The sequence below is a fragment of the Epinephelus moara genome, chromosome 17 (assembly GCF_006386435.1).
Source record: "Epinephelus moara isolate mb chromosome 17, YSFRI_EMoa_1.0, whole genome shotgun sequence".
NCBI classification, from domain to species: Eukaryota; Metazoa; Chordata; class Actinopteri; order Perciformes; family Serranidae; genus Epinephelus; species Epinephelus moara.
In genome coordinates, this window is record NC_065522.1 from 15351161 (window position 1) to 15369642 (window position 18482).

General features: G+C 40.6%; 1 protein-coding gene across 2 annotated transcripts in view; it reads left to right on the top strand.

Moving 5' to 3' along the window:
* The window catches only part of LOC126404571 (zeta-sarcoglycan-like), a 70582-nt gene that overhangs the window by 6406 nt on the left and 45694 nt on the right, over positions 1–18482 (top strand). For both annotated transcript variants that reach the window (XR_007571497.1, XM_050067899.1), the window contains exons 2-3: positions 4062–4256; positions 12606–12707. Coding sequence is in view for 1 of the 2 variants with exons in the window: in XM_050067899.1 (XP_049923856.1) it covers positions 4062–4256; positions 12606–12707 (297 nt within the window). In the remaining variant the exon portion in view is untranslated. The remainder of the gene's footprint in view (positions 1–4061; positions 4257–12605; positions 12708–18482) is intronic.

Below are 18482 nucleotides of genomic sequence, written 5' to 3' on the forward strand. Positions count from 1 at the left end.
ATGATGTGTTTTGATTGATTTTTATCCCTTTTTAAAGGGACAGTTGACTCCAAAAGCTAAAGCATATTTTCCCTCCTCTCTGTAGTGCTAGTCAGTCTAGATTGTTTTGGTGTGAGTTGCTGAGTGTTGGAGATATTGACACATAGATGTTTGTCTTCTCTTGAATATAATGGAACTAGATGGCACTCAGCTTGTGGAGCTCGACGTGCCAAAAGATACATAAAAAACTCAACAACAATGTCTCTTTCTTCTTTTCTTTTTTATCTGCCAGTTAATTGCTTGATTCAATTAATATTTGTTTGCAGAAAATGTCAGAAAATCAATAGAAATGGCCATTACAGTTACAGAATCCAAGGCAATATATTCAAATTGCTCGTTTTGTCCAGCCAAGAATCCCAAACCCAAAGATATTCAGTTTTCTATCACATAAGGCAGCAAATCTTCACATTGGCCAAGACGGAGTCAGAGAGAATCTGACTATTCTGCCTGAAAATGACAATGACAAACAAGTATTTGACCGTCAAAACAGAAAAATTAACTTATCAATTCAGTGCTAGATAGAGATATATAAAGTAGAGCTGCAACAGTTATGCAATCAATTAGTTAATTAACAAAAAATTAACTTGCTTCTTTGTGATAATTAACTGATTGTTTAGGTAATTCTTCAAGCAAAAATGGCAAACAGTTGTCAAATGTCACAATTTGCTGCTCTTTTTTGTCTTTTGTTCAATAGATAGTAAATTAAATTATATTAAGTTTTGGATTGTTGTCTGGACTAAACAAAACATTTGATGACATCACCTTGTGCTTTGGATATGTCACTTTGCGTGTGTGTGTGCAAATGCTTTGACTCTCACCAATTGTCCCTGGCAAAGAGTTCACACTCCTGCAGCAGCAGTCTCCTAGTGTCTCATGATAGAGAGTTGAGGAGCAACAGCAGGGCAAGGAGCTGTTAAGCTCCACACAGAAGGGCTCCCCCACCCTGGGTTCACACCAGGAACCCTCTTGCTGTGAGGCGTGGGTTTTCTCCAGGTACTCCAGCTTCCTCCCACAGTCCAAAGACATGCAGGTTAAATGGTGACTCTAAATTGTCCATAGGTGTGAATGTGAGTGTGAATGGTTGTCTGTCTCTATGTGTCAGCCCTGTGATAGTCTGGCGACTTATCCAGGGTGTACCCCGCCTCTCGCCCAATGTCAGCTGGGATAGGCTCCAGCCCCCCGACGACCCTCTGTCAGCTGGGATAGGCTCCAGCCCCCCGACGACCCTCAACAGGATAAACAGTTATGGAAAATGAATGAATGAATGAATGTAAGAATAATAAGTGGCTACTGTGACCTCACCCATTGGTTTGTGGACTCCCATTTTGAAGCCTTGAGTTCGGCATGTCAGCCGTTGCCGTCTTATTTCTGACGTGACCACATTTGGGGAGAGGCTGGCGCTGTGGAGGAGTGAGGGATGGACCTGACTGAGAAGTCAAAGACGTCTTCAGCAGACAGCCTGTCACTCAAAGCAGCCCGTCCTTTATTATGTCTAAATTTTAATGGGTGAATTATATTCAAATTCACCCCGTACAGTTGTCATGAACGAGGAAATTAGCTATAGAGACCAAAACTGTTTTTCATACCTGGCTGTAAACATGTTGATTTTTGCTGTAAAGTTTGGTGTTATAACATGGAGGTCTGTGGAGATTGATGTGCTTTTGAAGGCAGTCTTGAGAGGCCACTCTAAAAACTGCAGTTTTTGGCACCTCCATGCTGGCTTCATTTTTCAGCCCTGGAAGTTGCTGCCTGGTAGTAGCCACAAAGTAAAAGCTTCTGCATTTGATGAATGTCTGAAAATGCAGCCTGAAGGACATATGCCTATTTCTGGCACCAGCTGTTTACCAGCTGATACACCACACGCTGCCTGATGCTCACTGTTACACTGGTTTACAAAACTAAATCCAATGTGTGGGATTTTATAATCGCTAAAATCCATTAACCGCTGGCCCTGATATTGATTCGTTGCAGCTATAATAAGTACTATCAGAGGCTGATATTCTCTGTTCTGGATGTTAAAACAGACGCTTTCTGTAATAATGCTCTCTCTGTGAGCAACTTAACTGCAGCTGTATCTGAAGTGATGAGGTAAAGAGCAGCACAAGATGCAGTTTCTGCCTCTATTTAAACCTGGGTCAAGTAATTTATTTCATCTTGAAGGAAGTCTTTAGCTTGCTGAGCTAAAGAGTCATTGCTTGCTCTGCCACTGTTAATGAGAGGCTCTCAGGGAAACACACAATCTAATGATACCTGCCATCAGTGTCATGTGCTAATGACATGCGGAGTGTGAGTAAAGCATGTGGAGCATGGTTTCTGACTTGAGTCATGCATACATTACACTTCTGGGCTCCCATTGGGGAAAACTATGCACAGGTGTGTCAATTATAGATGTGTGTTTCGTGCGATTGATGCATTTTATATTGGCGTGATGAATAATAGTTGCTCCTCAGAAGTGTTTGGAACTTTTAAAAATCTTTGACATAATTGGACATAATAAAACATTCTGCTGCCGCTGCTGGACATTTTATCTTCGTTTGTACCAGCAGGCGCCTTGCTCTGTTCATTATCTATGCAAGAGAGTGGGATGGGAGGCAGCCTCAGCATGAATTCAACCCAACAACAGCTGAACAGAAGAGTTCACGGCTCAGGCAGCCGCACACCCTGTGATGGGGAGTTTCACACTGTCAGCCCGCGGTCACGATCGGCTGGAGAACAGCTACCGCTCGCCCTCGCCTGGACGACCGCACTTGACAGACATCATCCTCTCTGATCTCAGATCAGAGCTCGCGTGTAGCAGCTTCTCAGTGGCTGGCAGGCACTTAGTTACTCAGCCAGATTGGAGAACATTTCTCTGGCATGGAATTGACCCTCTTTTCTCATAATCCACCTCCTGTTTTCCCTTGCACTGAGCGGAAGAAAAGCAGCCTGTAATTTGTTCATAATGTGAAATTTCATACATGAAGACTGGGCGTCAGAGATGTCCTTGACTTAACTTGTGGACTGCCTGCCTGAGTGAATCGTCTCCATCAGGTTCCCGTATTTACATAAAGCCTGCTCACTGCACGTGATGTGTTAAATACATTCCTGTGAAAGTTTGATGGGCAGTAACATTATAAAGATCTCAGCCAGAGGGGAGCAGTAAACAGGTCAGCTGCAGGAAGCTGTCACTCATGGGGACTTTCTTTGTGAACACAGGGATCCAGTTTGACAAAATGTCAACAAGTAATTAGCATTGAAAACAAAGCTGTGACACGTTATTAAATCCAGACAAATGTATTTTCATTGGAAAGTACATAAATAAAAGCAGAAATGTCAAGGACCGTCCTTTTCAGTACTGCAACTCACATTGCTCACTGTTATTACTTCATCAGTATGCACATTTGCAGATTTATGTCTATTGAGTTAACTAAGACCTTCTTTTCCACTTCTGGGCCAGTCACTCCCACACCCGATCACTAACTTGTAATCGATAAATCTTGACTGATGATTCCCCTCTCCTGCCGAATGAAACGCACAACCATTTGGTATCTCTTTGAATAAAAAGAAGTCGCCCAAATGACCTTGTCTTTTAGGCACAGAGCTTGATGAATTACCCTGCTACTGGTGCAATTTCTAAAAGTGTGTAGGGTCGGTGTACCCAGGTGTGTCATTGCAAAAGTTTTCCCAAAATAAATCCGCAACCCTTATTCGAAATTTTAATAAATCCATTTCCAGTGTGTTACAGATCGAAGTATCGCCCTCTCACTCCATTTAATAACCAAGCATGGATGTTTCAGGCTGTAGTAACACCCCAGCTTGCATTCATGTCATGCTCTCACCTTTTGTCTTTATGTAGAAACTTTTTAAAAAAAAAACCAAACCTATAAGATTACGCAGCCATGCCTCAGCTCACCTCAGCCCAGAGTCATTATTAGTGGTGCTTGTAAGGTAATAACGACTAATAACATGTGATTGCTTCCACAGAGTGACTATATTCTTGACAGCCACTAACATAAAAGCTCCCGTGTGTGCTTTTACTCCAGATTACCCAGGAGCAGTTTATCCTTGCGTCCCAGTCCCTGCATCTCCAGCGACCAGGCTGCGACACCGTGTACCCAGTGGGTCTGTACGGCTGGAGAAAAAGATGCCTCTACTTCTTCCTGCTGCTGCTCCTGGTCACCATGATAGTTAACCTGGCCCTCACTGTCTGGATCATAAAGGTCATGAATTTCTCAGTGGTGAGTACAGCACGGCATGGTCCAACATAAAGCTGAGTCTGTTGGGTGTTAGCATAATAATATTTAACATATTCATGAGTGAATTAGCTTTACAGTAGCTGCTGTTTATTTTGAATTAGTGTGAGAGTTGTTTGAGCTGTACCCAGTTTGTCAAAGACCTTACACTTACTGGTCTCGACAACTAGTCTTTCCTGGAAACATCTTCACTGTAGGGCTGCAGTTAATGAATATTTTCATCATCAATTAATATCTCCATTACTTTTCAAATGATTGATTAATTGTTTCGTCTATGAAATTTTCAAATAAGCCATTAATAATGCCCATTAAATTTTCCTAGAGCCAAAGGCAATGTCTTCAGATAGCTCATTTTGTATGACCAACCATCTAAATATTCAGTTTACAATTATATAAAACACAGAACTTGAGATCGGCATTTTTCCTTCATAAATGACTTAATCAGTTATCAAAATTGTAATGCACTCATTTTCTGTCAATTGACTAATCAGTTAATGGACAAATCATTTGAGAGCTATTCCCCTGGAGCAAGAAGAGATGATTTGTTTTAATGCAATTGGAATTGAGTAGACAGCATGAGCAGCAGTAGCTTGCAAATGTGGACAAAGAAAAGTGCACAACTACAGAAACCCAAACAGAAAAGCCAAGAGAAAATGATATCCACAGTGTTATTGAAAAGTAAAATAAACCCTGTTAGGTGCTCAGCTCTGGAGATGTTTACATCATTTTTAAAAAGGTAACATTTTTAAAGAGACTTTAGTTGCGTATCTTGTGAAAGTTTGGGAATTCCTACCAAAGTCTCAGACTCACAACAAAGAAAGCTAATAGATAGACTTCTGCACTCATAACATTTAATAGAATTGAATCAAATCTTCATTCAGAAAAGCAAAACTTAATATTGAATGAAATGTTACAAGAGAAAAAAAGTAGTTTTCTCATGGATTTAAAGCACAAATCTGACAATATGGCAGACTTACAGATAATGTACAGCAGTGGTTGTCAACCTTGTTCATGTCAAGGACCTGCTATTGATATACATTAGATCACAGACTCCCATTTGATTACAGCTTGCTTCCTGGATATCCGTCTGAAAAGATTTTGGTTGTTGAGATATGATCAAACCATAGCTAGAGCTGCAACAAGTGATCGATTAATCAATTAGTTGCTGGCTTCATGATCCTTAATGTGAGAATTTGATGCTTTTCTTTGTCATACACAATAATAAACTGAAATGCTTTCCATTTTTGGACTGTTAAGGCCTTGGCACACTGAGTCTGTTTTTTTTTTGGATGCGTTTTTTAAATCCGTCGTCTGAAGAAAATTGTTACGCATTGGAACGTTGTGCACTGATTCCGATGAGTTTTATTGTTCTTTTCGGTGCGAAAATTCGCAACATGTGACAAAATGGAAAGACGCATTTCCTCCTTTGCCTCTCTGATTACCAATCTGGTTGTCACCACTCCCTCCCTGTCTTGCATTAGGCACCGCAGCTGCATGAAGGGGCGGAGCTGTACTCCTCCTCTTCATCATCATCCACCTGAATATTACTATCTGACCTGTTGAAACTGAGCTATCTGAGATATGAAATGATTCTGTGGGCCTTGTTCCTCTGTCTTGTCATGGCTGTGTCCTCTCGCCACATTTCTTCACTGATTCTTGGTCAAACGTCTCTAAAGACTTCTGACGGATATGGAAAAACACAGAAAATCAAACCTTTTCTCAAAATTATAGTAACAGACTCAAGTTTCGGACTCACTGTGCAAACCTGATTGACACAACGTGAGGTCGTATTTAAAATGGTGAAAGTTATCTATTCCCCATTTTGCTTGGGACCCCATAAATGTCAGTCTACTATTTTGCATGGTTTACTGTCTCAGAGGTTAGGGAAGAGTTCGTCAATGAACATTAATTTTACTGCATGGAGATCAAGTACAAGTTTCTTTCTTACAAAGCCTCAGTGAAAGAATTTATTCATGCAGGCCCATCTGAGATGTGTTTCAAGCACCATCTCTCATGCTGCATGCTTTGTCTCATGTGGATTTGATAAAGAATTAGAAAACTTGGCAGCAGGAGCGGCTGTCGCAGAATGTGTTAATCTCAAACGAAAACCAAACAGGCAGATGCTGCGAGCTCCTGTGACATTTCCAGGGACAATGCAAACAATTTAGCATTTTTTCAACAAACTCGCAGTGGCAGCTTCCCCCCTCTGTGACGGATGCGTCCCCTGACTATTGCCATCAGTCCTCTCCTCCTTCGCCTCCCATCAATCTGTGTCATGAGTAAAAGACCTTATCAGTGCTGTTGGTGTCGCTCCAGAAAATGTACTTCGCTGCTCCCCATCTCTCAGGACTCAGGCAGCTCAATGAGAGAACACATGCCAAACCACACTCTGTTGTATTGGTATTAGAGTCAATTCTGAGTGGTTACTGTACGTCCTGGCATGAAAGCCCGTTTCCTAGTTTTAAAGTTGTCAGTTGTTATTACTTTGCTCTGAAAAAGCTGCCAGACAACATCCAAAGTCACCATCTAATCATTTCTGGCAAGCAGATATAACATCACCTCTCTGAGGACATCACACCAACAAAACCCAATCACTTCTACGCTCCAAAAGCATCACTGTTCTTAAAACTTAAAAAAGTAAGTGAAGGGAACTTTTATCTTAAAGATACATGCTATGCTTATGGGGAAGGTGGCAGACTGGTAAGATGCTGCATTCACACAGTTTAGTTGAGACTGTGGCATCAAAAATGGTATTGAATAATGACAATGTTCAAGGTGTTGTCTCTAAGTTAGAAATTCCAGTATTGTGCCAACACTAATATTTGCCTTGGTTGAAAGAACTACAGCGTGTAAACAATCTGTTGACAGAATAGCTGCAAGCAAATGCACCAGCACTGGCAGCAACATCAAAATGAAATCCAATACTAATACAATCAATTCAGATAATTCTGAGGGAGCTATTCACTGTTTGTTTGTATCTGGCCTCACTTGGAAACAAACTGCTACAAATATGTAACACAAAAACAACTTGTGATATTTATACTATTTATCTGGTGTGATTACAAGGTCAGCATGAAGGCTAAGCATCAACAGAAAATTAATTGGCAACCATTTTGGTAATCCAATATCTGCTCTAGTCAATTTTTAATATAAAAAGCCAAACATTTGCTGGTTTTATTCTTCTTAAATGTGAGAATTTGATGCTTTTCCATGTCATACATAATAATAAACTGAAAAGCTTTGGATTTTTTGACTGTTGGAAGGATAACACACACAATTTGAAGAGGGTGGAGTTTCTCTGGCTCTCAGACTGTTGCTTGAACTATACTTATGCATTTTTGTATTGCCCTCCACCCATGCTACCACTGCCAACACAAAGAGTATACAAGCAGATTAAGAGAGAGACACGCTCCTCTCTTCCTCAAACTCGGACCGAAATCTGCTCGAACGATAAAACTCTGCAGTGCTAATTGAACATAAATCAAGATTATGTTACTGCATTGCCTATTTCTCTCCGACTATGCTTTTAGGAACATACTTCAGTGACATGTTTAGCTGTAATAGCGAGAGTTTGTGAATAGCAAGTGCCTTTACCAGTGAAAATGAAGGCCAAAAAAAATGAAATCAAATAGTAAAACTAGGCAGCACAGATCTAATATAAACCAAGATTCTGTTACTGAGTTGCCTCTTTCTTGCCTCCAATGTTTTCAGAATGGACGTGTTTGCATTACGTCACCCACCAGCAGAAGCATTTATTGGTCTGGAGCAGCCCAGTGCACTCTGGTCGTTCTAGGTTTTCTCCCTTTTGAGCAAAAGCGTCTTTTTTCTCAGTTTTCTCTGGTTCTGTAGCACCACTTTGAAAAGTATTTGCGTCATTCTACTGCATAGACGTCGTAGTCTTATTAAAAGGCCATCCTGTTTTTACAGGCAGAGTAGCACCCCACATAATGAGTAAACTGACCTTTAAAGTTTAAAATCAGAGGAATTCTGCTTTAAATCTCTTCAGTCTGTTACTTTGATGTTCTTTGGCAAGGAAATCTAAGATGGAGATCACAACACAAATTCCAAAAGTGTTTTTGTCCTGCAAAATGAATGGAAATGTGTTTTTAGGACTGAGATATCACGCAATAGACAACAAAGTAACAGTGTGCGCATTAATAAACATCAGATGTTTAATAATGTGCTTTAATTGAAGCCTCCACTGCCAATTCCTGCTTAGAAACCAAACACATTTCATCCATTAACGTCTTCCGTTTCTGTGGACAGAATACATTTCACAAGCACACCTGGATGTGTGACTCATCATGGGCTGTTCAGTTTTTTTCTGGATGAAGTGTTAAACGTGATCTGTATCTACACCATTTTTAACACCTCATCCTCTGCACTGGATCAAAGTGTAGTATACAGCAGCCTTGTAAAGCTCGACTGTGACAAAGCAGATTCATGTCATTCACAAAACATCTTCTGTTTGCTTGTTAAGGACACCAGGGTGACCTTGGGTGTTGTTGACTCTACACCTTTAAATCTCCAAATCCAAATCTTCCAGTTGTGATTTTTCCACCTCAGATACATTGCCTTTATCTGTCTTTTTTTCCCTGCTGCTGAGGAGCTCATCCAGGCCTTCAGCACATCACGACCGGACTGTTGTACCGCCCTCCTGTTTGTCCTGCCTCCCACCTACTTGTCTGTGTGACTGCAGCTTGTACTGAACCCGTCACACCCACCACATCACCTCAGCGTCAGCACAGGAGTGACTTTAACTTCTGGCTGCTGGCTTACAGTACAAATAACTCCACACTCCACACCCACCTCCTCCACCTCTTTGACTTTGTCCTCCTGTCTGTCCCCAATCCTGGCTCTCAACCATGTGTGATGGAGCCCTCTTCGATGTACTCCGTCTCTATAATCCACTATCTCCATCCATTTGTGCTGCTAGCACTATGGGCTCTTTGAACACATCCCGCGGGGTCCATCTGTTCACTCACATCCTCAAAAAGCTGCTGTCAAACTTCACTTTGCTCATTGTGCTGTGACAAGGCATAACCTTGTCCAATTTCTATTGAACTATGTACAACCAAATCAGGTCCTGAATGATATAAATGTGAAATGTGTAAATGTTTAAGTGTGTCTGAAATGTGTGTTTTTGATAAATTGTCGTGTGAACCTTGTGTTTGATGTTACATGGCTTTAATTATGGTTATATTCATGTAAATTGAAAAAAAAAAATCCCCAATCTGAAAACTCTATTTACAAAATCACAGACTCTATGTATGTATATATCTGTCTGTGTACAGATTTTAAACAAATGTCACAGGTTGAGCTGAGTTTAGAGAGCACCAAAATCATCTACCCTGTATAAGGTAAATCAGATGTGATATATGATTGTGATAATCCCATAAAAATATTTTTTTGTGGATAATCAATGAAAATTTTAATAATTTATTTGATAAATTTATTAGTTTTGAGAAACATTTTTTAAAAATCTGCTTTTTCTCATTCATTCTGCGTGACTTTTATGCTATATACGGTAAGAAAGTGGTGGCCACCAGTGAAAATATTTTTCAACACAGCGTCTCCTGGACAGCAACACATCATCAGTTTGGTGCGACATTTAGCTCACCTGGTAGTGTGCACCCCATTACGGTGTTCATAGCAGCAGCCCAGCCCACAGCCCTTTGCTGCATGACATTCCCCTGTCTCTCCCACCTGTCCTGCTAAAACAATTATAAAAACCCCCCACATCATCAGGTCATAATCGACAGTAGCACAGTCGCATTATTTATCACATTGTAGAATTATCAGGAAAAAAAACAAGGTGTCTATAGCAGATGTTACGACATAAGATAACAGGAATTCTATTGTAATATCCTACATATTTGTGAAGTCAGGCGTAATGCCTACTAGCAGTCTCCAAGGACCTCTGTGCCGCCTTTACCAGGAAACGGCACTACACCGCCCTTTAGAGAGCCAGTGATAAGAACAGGTTGGCGGGCGGACAGGTGTCAGATCTGTGCAGAGCACCAGAACAAAAACACCGACACATCATGGACAGTATAGTAATAACACCCAAAACACAATTTTCACTCTCAGAGGTTCCTGAAAAATACTTTGAAAACTAGAGAGCCTAAAGTCACCTGATGCTACTGTTTTAACATGGATTGGTGTGTCACAGTCACTCCACTGCATCTACCCAGCCAGCATTTGTATGTGGGGCCCATGTGGGTAGTAAATGGGTTGAAGAATGGGCCCTAAATGGGTTTGTCCATGATATCTATACTGGCCCCAGGCCTGTTGCCCACATTGATGCTTTACCCAAGTGGTTATACTAGGGCTACTGGGTACCAAGTGGGTATGAGTCCCAAAATGGGCAACTTATCTGGAACCCCACTTGGTATGGGGCCAATTTGAAACCCATTAACAATCCCATATAGGGCCCGTTTTTCAGCCTGTTTTCTGCACACATGGGCCCCACACACAACTGTTAGCTACGTGGGCATCTAGAGCAGAAGGGCTCCATCTGATTGACATACAGTTAATGCATGGTGCATATAAATATACTACTCATTGCAGTTCAAGCAGTCTTTTGTGATACCTTCATTGAGCACTTTACACTTTAACTCAAACAAGAAGAGAGTTTTTTTCCTATTTTTTAAGAAATGTTGGCTTAAAAGACTTAAAACCCTGTACTAAATGCTTACTGAGAAACACAATTTGTCACGTATTCCAACCTGGAAAATGTTTAAGTGCACATTGGGGCAAAAGGTTTAAGAGCTGCTACTTTAATGTGTTATATCTGAAAAAACACTGTTTGTAGGCTGTGTTAGTAGTGTTTATATTCTTTCTAAAGTAAAGTAAAGTAAAGTAAACTGGTAAACTACCAGTAGAGAACCTCTAAGGAACAGTAAAGTGTCTTTGAGTAAAGTTATTTGTGTGGCAATGATGCCATATAGCACCTCAAACCACACCGTCTTTGCAATATGAAAATAAAGTAGCAGACTCCTAAAACTTGCTGCAGTTGTAGAATTCCTCACAGTGAACATCAAGTCTGCATTAAGCTTTTGTCAAAGATACATTGTAATTATTTGAGGTAATTCACAGAAGACTTTTAAAATCCATACGCACTTAAACTGCAATTACCAGGCTGCAATAAATCTTTAATAAATATTAACAGACTTGATGTTCATGATGATGGATTTCAGGAGCTTGCATACTGATTTTCACACCCATAGAAATTAATAAAAGCCACTGGCCAGTAGGAGGTATATGTACAGAAATCTAAAGGTGCAGTCTGCATTCATAAATTTGATGGAAAATAAAACCTGAACACACACTAGTATTATTATTTAAGGCTAGCTGTGAGGCTAATTTTGAGGCATTTAGTTTGGGATGTACCAGTCCAACTTTTTCTTTACCAACTTTTCAACTCAGCAAATTATAATGTCATTGGAATCATTTTATGTCAGGTAATATGAAACCAGGAATTGCTGTAGCGCAACAAAACACCTTATGGTTATTTTCATCGTCCATTAATCTGTCGATTATCTTCTCGATTAGTTGATTAGTTATTTGGGCTATAAAGTCAGAAAATGGTGAAAAATGTTGATCAGTGTTTCCGAAAGTCTAAGATGACGTCCTCAAATGTTTTATTTTGTCCACAACCCACAGATATTCAGTTTACTGTCACAGAGGAGTAAAGACACCAGAAAATATTCACCTTTAAGAAGCTTGACTTGAATCAGGAAGCTGGAAAAAATTACTCAAACTGATTAAACGGTTATCAAATTAGTTGGCATTTAATTGAATGAGAGTGCTCCTGTGAGAAGATGCTTTCATTATTATGCTGGTTTGTCAAAAAAGAAAATATTACTATTATAACTGGTACTACTACCACCGGCAATAATATGATAATCATTAAAATAATGTAAACATCAGTACTAAGTCAACTGCTGTAAATCTGCATGCGCATAAATCATATTCTTTTGTCATTTCCATGAATCTTCTCAACATTCACATCCACAGCTGCCACATTAGGCTGGCTCTCCTCAGTCAGCCTCCCACTGCATGCAGCCTGTCACCCTGACACCGCCGAGTGTCTGTGGCATTGTCACCTCGATGTCATGTCCTACTTCTTCTCTGTCACTCAACACGGCTGCCTGTCCACCAGCCCGTCTGGCTCGCAGCCGCTCCTGCTCCTCCTAATGCAGTTCAGCGACAGCAGGATTCAATGTTTTATGCATTTGCAGAAGATACAATCCTTTAAATCAAATCAGGAAAAAAAAACAAAAAACGGCACTGCTCATCGCAAAATCACTGATGCCCATGATTATGTTTCAGGATGGAATGGGAAACCTTCAGTTGAAGCAGGACGGGATTCGCCTGGAGGGGATCTCTGAGTTTCTCCGGCCTCTCTATGTGAACGAGATCCAGTCTAGAAGGGTAAGTTGCTCCCTTTGCTCTTCTCTACAACTTCAGCTTGCCTGTCGATCAATACTTTGCAGCGCTGATAAACTAGGAATAACTACCATCGACTGAAAGGCAAGTGAAAATCTCTCGCATGGTAAGATCTTCCCAAAGCAGCAGACAGGCCGGCATTGATCTGACAGTGTTGAGGAAGTTATGATCAATTCATTATAGCAACAAAGGCCAGCTCCCTTCTTCGCTCTGACTTGACGATACTTTGATGTTACCTTATATTTGTGCCTGGATAGGAGAGATTACGCTCTTTCTCTCTCTGTGTCCTGCGCTCCTCCTCCTCCTCATTTCCTGTCATCCTCCAACAGTGCACTATCAGGGCCTCCCATCGGCAGGAGATGGGTAATAGGCTGCCTCTCAGCTCCTCTCAGGCCACATACAACCCTACAGGAGATTACAGACGATTACAGAGGGACCAGAGTCCCCCCGCTGGATTTCCAATCAAGCCCACGCGATAAATTCCCCTCTTCCACTTCCTCCCTCCCCTTTCTCCTCTTTGATGTTTAGTAGATTAACCAACACAGCTCCAGTGCAAAGTTGATCCAAATTTCCTTCTCCCACACGAATCACAGACGCTCAGTTGGATCATCCCCTTTTTCAGTGATTAGGCATGGTGCAGAAAGCAATTTCAAGCACTAGAAGCTGGGGTTCCATGTAAATTTGATTTTTGAGGGACGTCGATGGAGGAAGTGGCTCGATAGTGGGCACAATTTGCCACAGCAGATTGAGAAACAACTTGGAATTGCCCACTCTTGCTCTTTGATCTTCTAGTTGGAGCTAAATGTTGATTTAAATATAACAGTCATGTGCTTAGCAATAGCAAACACCTCAAGGCCACAGCAGACGCTCCAGCCGAACATAGGACAAAGCCAATATTTCATTCCCCGGTGCAATACCACCTGCAGACATTTTTACTGTCTTGTTTTACAGACAGCCTGTGCTGTGGCCCTCTTATCTACCAGCACCAGAGATATTTGCTGGACAAAAATCTCTGTGGGTCACTCGATATTTCTCACCTGAGGAAATATGTCAAGCACAGCGAGAGCGGGGATTATGGTTATCCAATGAGTTTACACCACAGTGCACAGTGCCGTTCTTCAGTCAGATAACCACCACTGATCAATAAGCCATTACCACAAACAGCAGTGAACTCTGTAGTGCACCACAGAAGTTAAATATAGTATGATTTATTTATTTATTTTTTTTTATATGTTCATGGAGTCCAAGCTGCTGTCGAGGCTGAACTCAAAGTAGCTTTAGTTTTACTCCTGGATCAATCAGCGCTTTGAATCTCCAGCAATGACTGAAGCCATAATCTGTGAATACCAAGTGGAAATAGCTCCCTCAGTGTTTTTGGCAGGAACTCTGATAGCTGGCAGCAAATTACAGGCTAAGTAGCCTCTTGAATAAGCGCTCTCAGTAGCATGTTGTGAAATGCGAGCTGCTAACTTTGCACAAACGGTTTATGTCGTTTGCGGTCCCTGCCAAGTAAAAACACAAAACACATGCAGTACAACAAATGTTGGTTGAGTTATGCAGACACTCTGACAGCCCATTTGCAGTTATATTCTGTATTACACAACACATTTGCATTGATATTTGAGTATTTTCATTCAGTACAACTCTGTAGTTTATGTCTGCAATTAAACAGCAGTTTGCCACCCATGTCAACAAATGCACACATAGTAAATATCTAAAAATATAAACAAAAACAAAGTAATGAAGCTATGAAATCATAATGTACAATAAGTGAGCAGGCTACGTAGGCAAATGGTTTCTTTTTGGTCTATTTTAGTTGTTTATGGTTGTTATTTCCTACTTTATTGTGCTGTAGCATACAGACAAAATTACTATTAAAAGTCCAGTTATGAGTGACAAGGATCAAAGATTTGTGGTTGTGTTTTAGGTGTTAAAAATACATTAATTGTGGTATTTATTTTTCCACATACAGTGCCAATGAGCAGGAAAACTTTATTTGTACTGTAATTTGTACTGTGCAATGTGCTGCGTCTCTCAAAAATAGGCAAGGCGCATCATTTTTAGTTTCTGAGTTGCTTCTGAAACGTACTGCGCCATATCTGCAAAAATTGTTTAGAGTGCAGCAGCTTACTGCAGACCTGCACTCTACTGAGTGCACTTTTCTTGTTTTAATTGTGACAAACCATCAGAGAGTCATCACCCAACTCTGCAGTTCTTTGTTTTGGTTTTAAGGCCCACGACTTTACTGCTTTGATTCACGGTTGCCATCTGCATCAGCTTGGTCTCCAGCGGTCAGCTGTTTTCAGGCAAATCTCTCTTCAAACCCGCTGTATGTTACATATACTTTGTCTGCCACCAAACAGCAGACAGACAAAGTTTGACTAGCTGTTAAACATAATTGAGCATTTAGCAGCTAGCCAGATGTTTCCAATGGGAGTTGGACGAGACTAAAACAGACTTGACTAGAAAAGTGCACTAGAGTCCAGCTTTCCACCAGGCGGCTGTGGTCGGGCTGCTACTCAGCTGCTGAACAGATCACGGCCACTCTCAGCAATTGCTTTCAGCAGATGCACCACAGCATGTTTAAGAAGCCCAGACACCTATCAAAGTATGTGCCTAATCTATTTTTGACAGAGCTGCGGCACATTGCACAGAGCAGATCATATTTTCCTGGAAGCAGGCATTGTATGTGAAATACAAATACAATAACTTAAACACAGCCACAAATCTTTGATCTTTGTCATTTATAACTGGACTTTTAACAGTATTAACTTCGTCTGTAGGCTACAACACCACTAAGTATGAAATAACAACAATAAACACAATAAAACTGACAAAAAAGAAACCATTTGACTAGTAGCCGACTCACTTGGTTATGGTAGAAAACAAATATCAAGGAGAAATGGCCAAATCAATTAAATCTGCAAGTCTACAAATCAGGCAGGGAAAACACTCCACTGCAGTACTGAAAACTATGACATAACTGTGCTATAATATATACTACAATACCTTTATATATCATAATGATATGTAGTGTAGTGGGTTAATTATCAGGTCTAATAATGATATGCTGTATAATTACTGTGAAGTATTACTCTAATTAATATCATAATGGTGTTTTAAATGATGTTGCCTCACCCTACCTGTGCTATACCGACTATGCACTGGGTTATATAATTTATCTCACTTTGTATTTTCCACACTGTGGGGGCAAAGTGCAGGCTCCAGTGCTTTAGTGTTAATGCTTCACATTTCCTGCCTGCTGCGCTCCGCAGTGTGTGAACCCAGGCGGTCACAACTGCCTCTCCAAACTTCTGATTTGGTAACAGCGTGCCTCTGGCAGGTGAAATTTCAAGTGCAGAGTTGATTTCGAACACTTAGAAATTAGAGCCCCATTGTTGCTTTCACATGAGAAATTGTGGGTATTGTGTGGCTCTCCTGCTGGAAGGTTCAAGTGTAAATTGGACTACAGGCACTCAATATTATGACTGTTTTAATATGACTAGTGCTGGACTCTCTTTGCAGCAGCTCTCAGTTTAACCTGTGCTGAGCTGTCAAATGCGACAGGCAGGTGGAGGGATGGAATATTTTGTACATTATTTTTCCTCACCCTGGGGGCTCCTGCTTATCCATCCATCCATCCATCCATCCACCCACCCATCTGTCCGTCCATCCATCCATCCATCCATCCATCCATCCATCCACCCATCTGTCCGTCCATCCATCCATCAGTATGTCAGCTATACAGATGGCACAGCACAAGCACACGTGAGTTGTTATGGCAAAAAGAAGCCAATATGAGGACCACAGAAAAAAAACTGACAAGTTGACCTTAATATCAAACATTTAAAATCCAGTTTACACCTCAAATTTCAAGCATATGATTGCAACATAACATCTTCAACTATAATTTCTAACCACTATAATTTCGGCATGTGAAATCGGTTTGACACTTGAAATTTCACCCGTCTGAAAGCAACAAAGAGGCTGTAATTTCATACTTTGTGAAATCTGTGTCACTCTCGCCACCTGCCAGGGGAATATTGCATTCATGGTTTCAAGTGTTTGTGAAACCAAATGTTTGAGCAGGCATTTCTCACCCCTTTCACTTTCCTCACACACACACACACACACACACACACACTTGAAACAGGCTGGATCAAGTAACGCTCGCTCAAAGACGAATATGTTGTCTGTGAGCCATTAGTGTGGCTGCTGCAGCCGTTGGCAGAACATGGGGAGTTCTGGCAATGCTGGTGTAATGGCTGATTATTGGTTAAACTGTAAAATTGTCTGCTTCAGACACCGTAGAAAATTTACATTTTACTTTTTTATCCAACTGGAAATGTTGCTGCGGTACCACTGTTCAGTTTTCTATTCCTCTTACTTCCTGAAGCTTCCTAGTTTTCAAATTTAGATTTTCACAGAAAGTTTTATGTGAGTATTTTTACCAAATCCATGAAGTGTATCAGCTGTAAATCCACACTGACACTGCCTCTGTTTTGGTCAAGAGTTAAATGAAAGATAAATTATTCAGTATACTGTATGTCTTTTCGCTGAAGCCATGTTTTATCTTGTCTTTATCTTATCTTGCTAATGCATTATTTTGATTTCCGGAAAGATTCTCTGAAAACACTTGAAAGGCATACACAAAGGGGACAAGTCTTGGGCTCAGTGATTTATCTTGGAGTACCTCCTGTTTTTGCACATGCATTAGGGTAATAATGTCTGCTGCTGCTTGAGGACAACAGAGGTCACATTTGATTTGATGAGCAGATATATTTTTAGCAGAAGGGTCAGTCCACTCAGGTTTGTTTTTTTTTTAAAAAGTGTTTTGTAAATTGACATATTCTGAATTTCAATCATGGACCATTGAAACATGTATTTTATGTACAATAAGAACTACAGGAGCTGATTTCACTGAATAGTTCCTTCTTTCTGCTCAAACGTGTTCAGAGAAAACAAATCACCTGCAGCCTCGGCGTTTGATTCAATTGCATATAGTTAAAAGCCACTGATGCAAACAGCAGGTGGGCATAAAGGGAGACAGAAGATGCAACTTCTGCACACGTGGATTTTAAAATTCTGCCTGACTTGCTGTGACTCTCTCCAGCTAGGGCTTTCACCCCATTAGTGACGACACTGCAGAGATCAGGTCTGACAACTGTCTGACATATGAGCAGCTACAATCTGTTCCTCTATTAAGAAAAAAATACACATAACATTCCTCCTTCAACATATAAATTCATACAAATTACTAGGGAAGGTTTTTTTGCCTCCAATCTGGGTCAGCTAATATTTGCTAATACCGAGCTGCAATCTGATACTTATATTTTCTTAGATGGTACAGCTGCACAGTGCACACTTTAATGTACTTTAAGTTATTAAAATTTAAAATTGAAAATGAAGTAGTTCTGCAGTGTGTTAGGAAAAACTTCTCTGTATCCAAGCTATTCCTTAGTTTTTATTTATTTTTACAAAACAGGTAAATAGGTCTAAAATAACAAACCATCCTTTTAATCATTTTGGCCTTGTCGCTGTCTCGAGAGTCTTTGTCCCTTTAAGAGAGCAGCATATACTCCAGTGTTTGTTGCTTTTTGTGCAGATTAGGCTACATTAATTTTGAACTCCAGGGCTCAACAATAAGGATTGCCCGATTGCCCGGGGCAAGTAAAACTCACGGTCGGGCATGTAAACTAACAACTCACTTGCCTGATCGGGCAAGTTGCTAAAAATAGTAAAAGTTAATAACTAATTGAT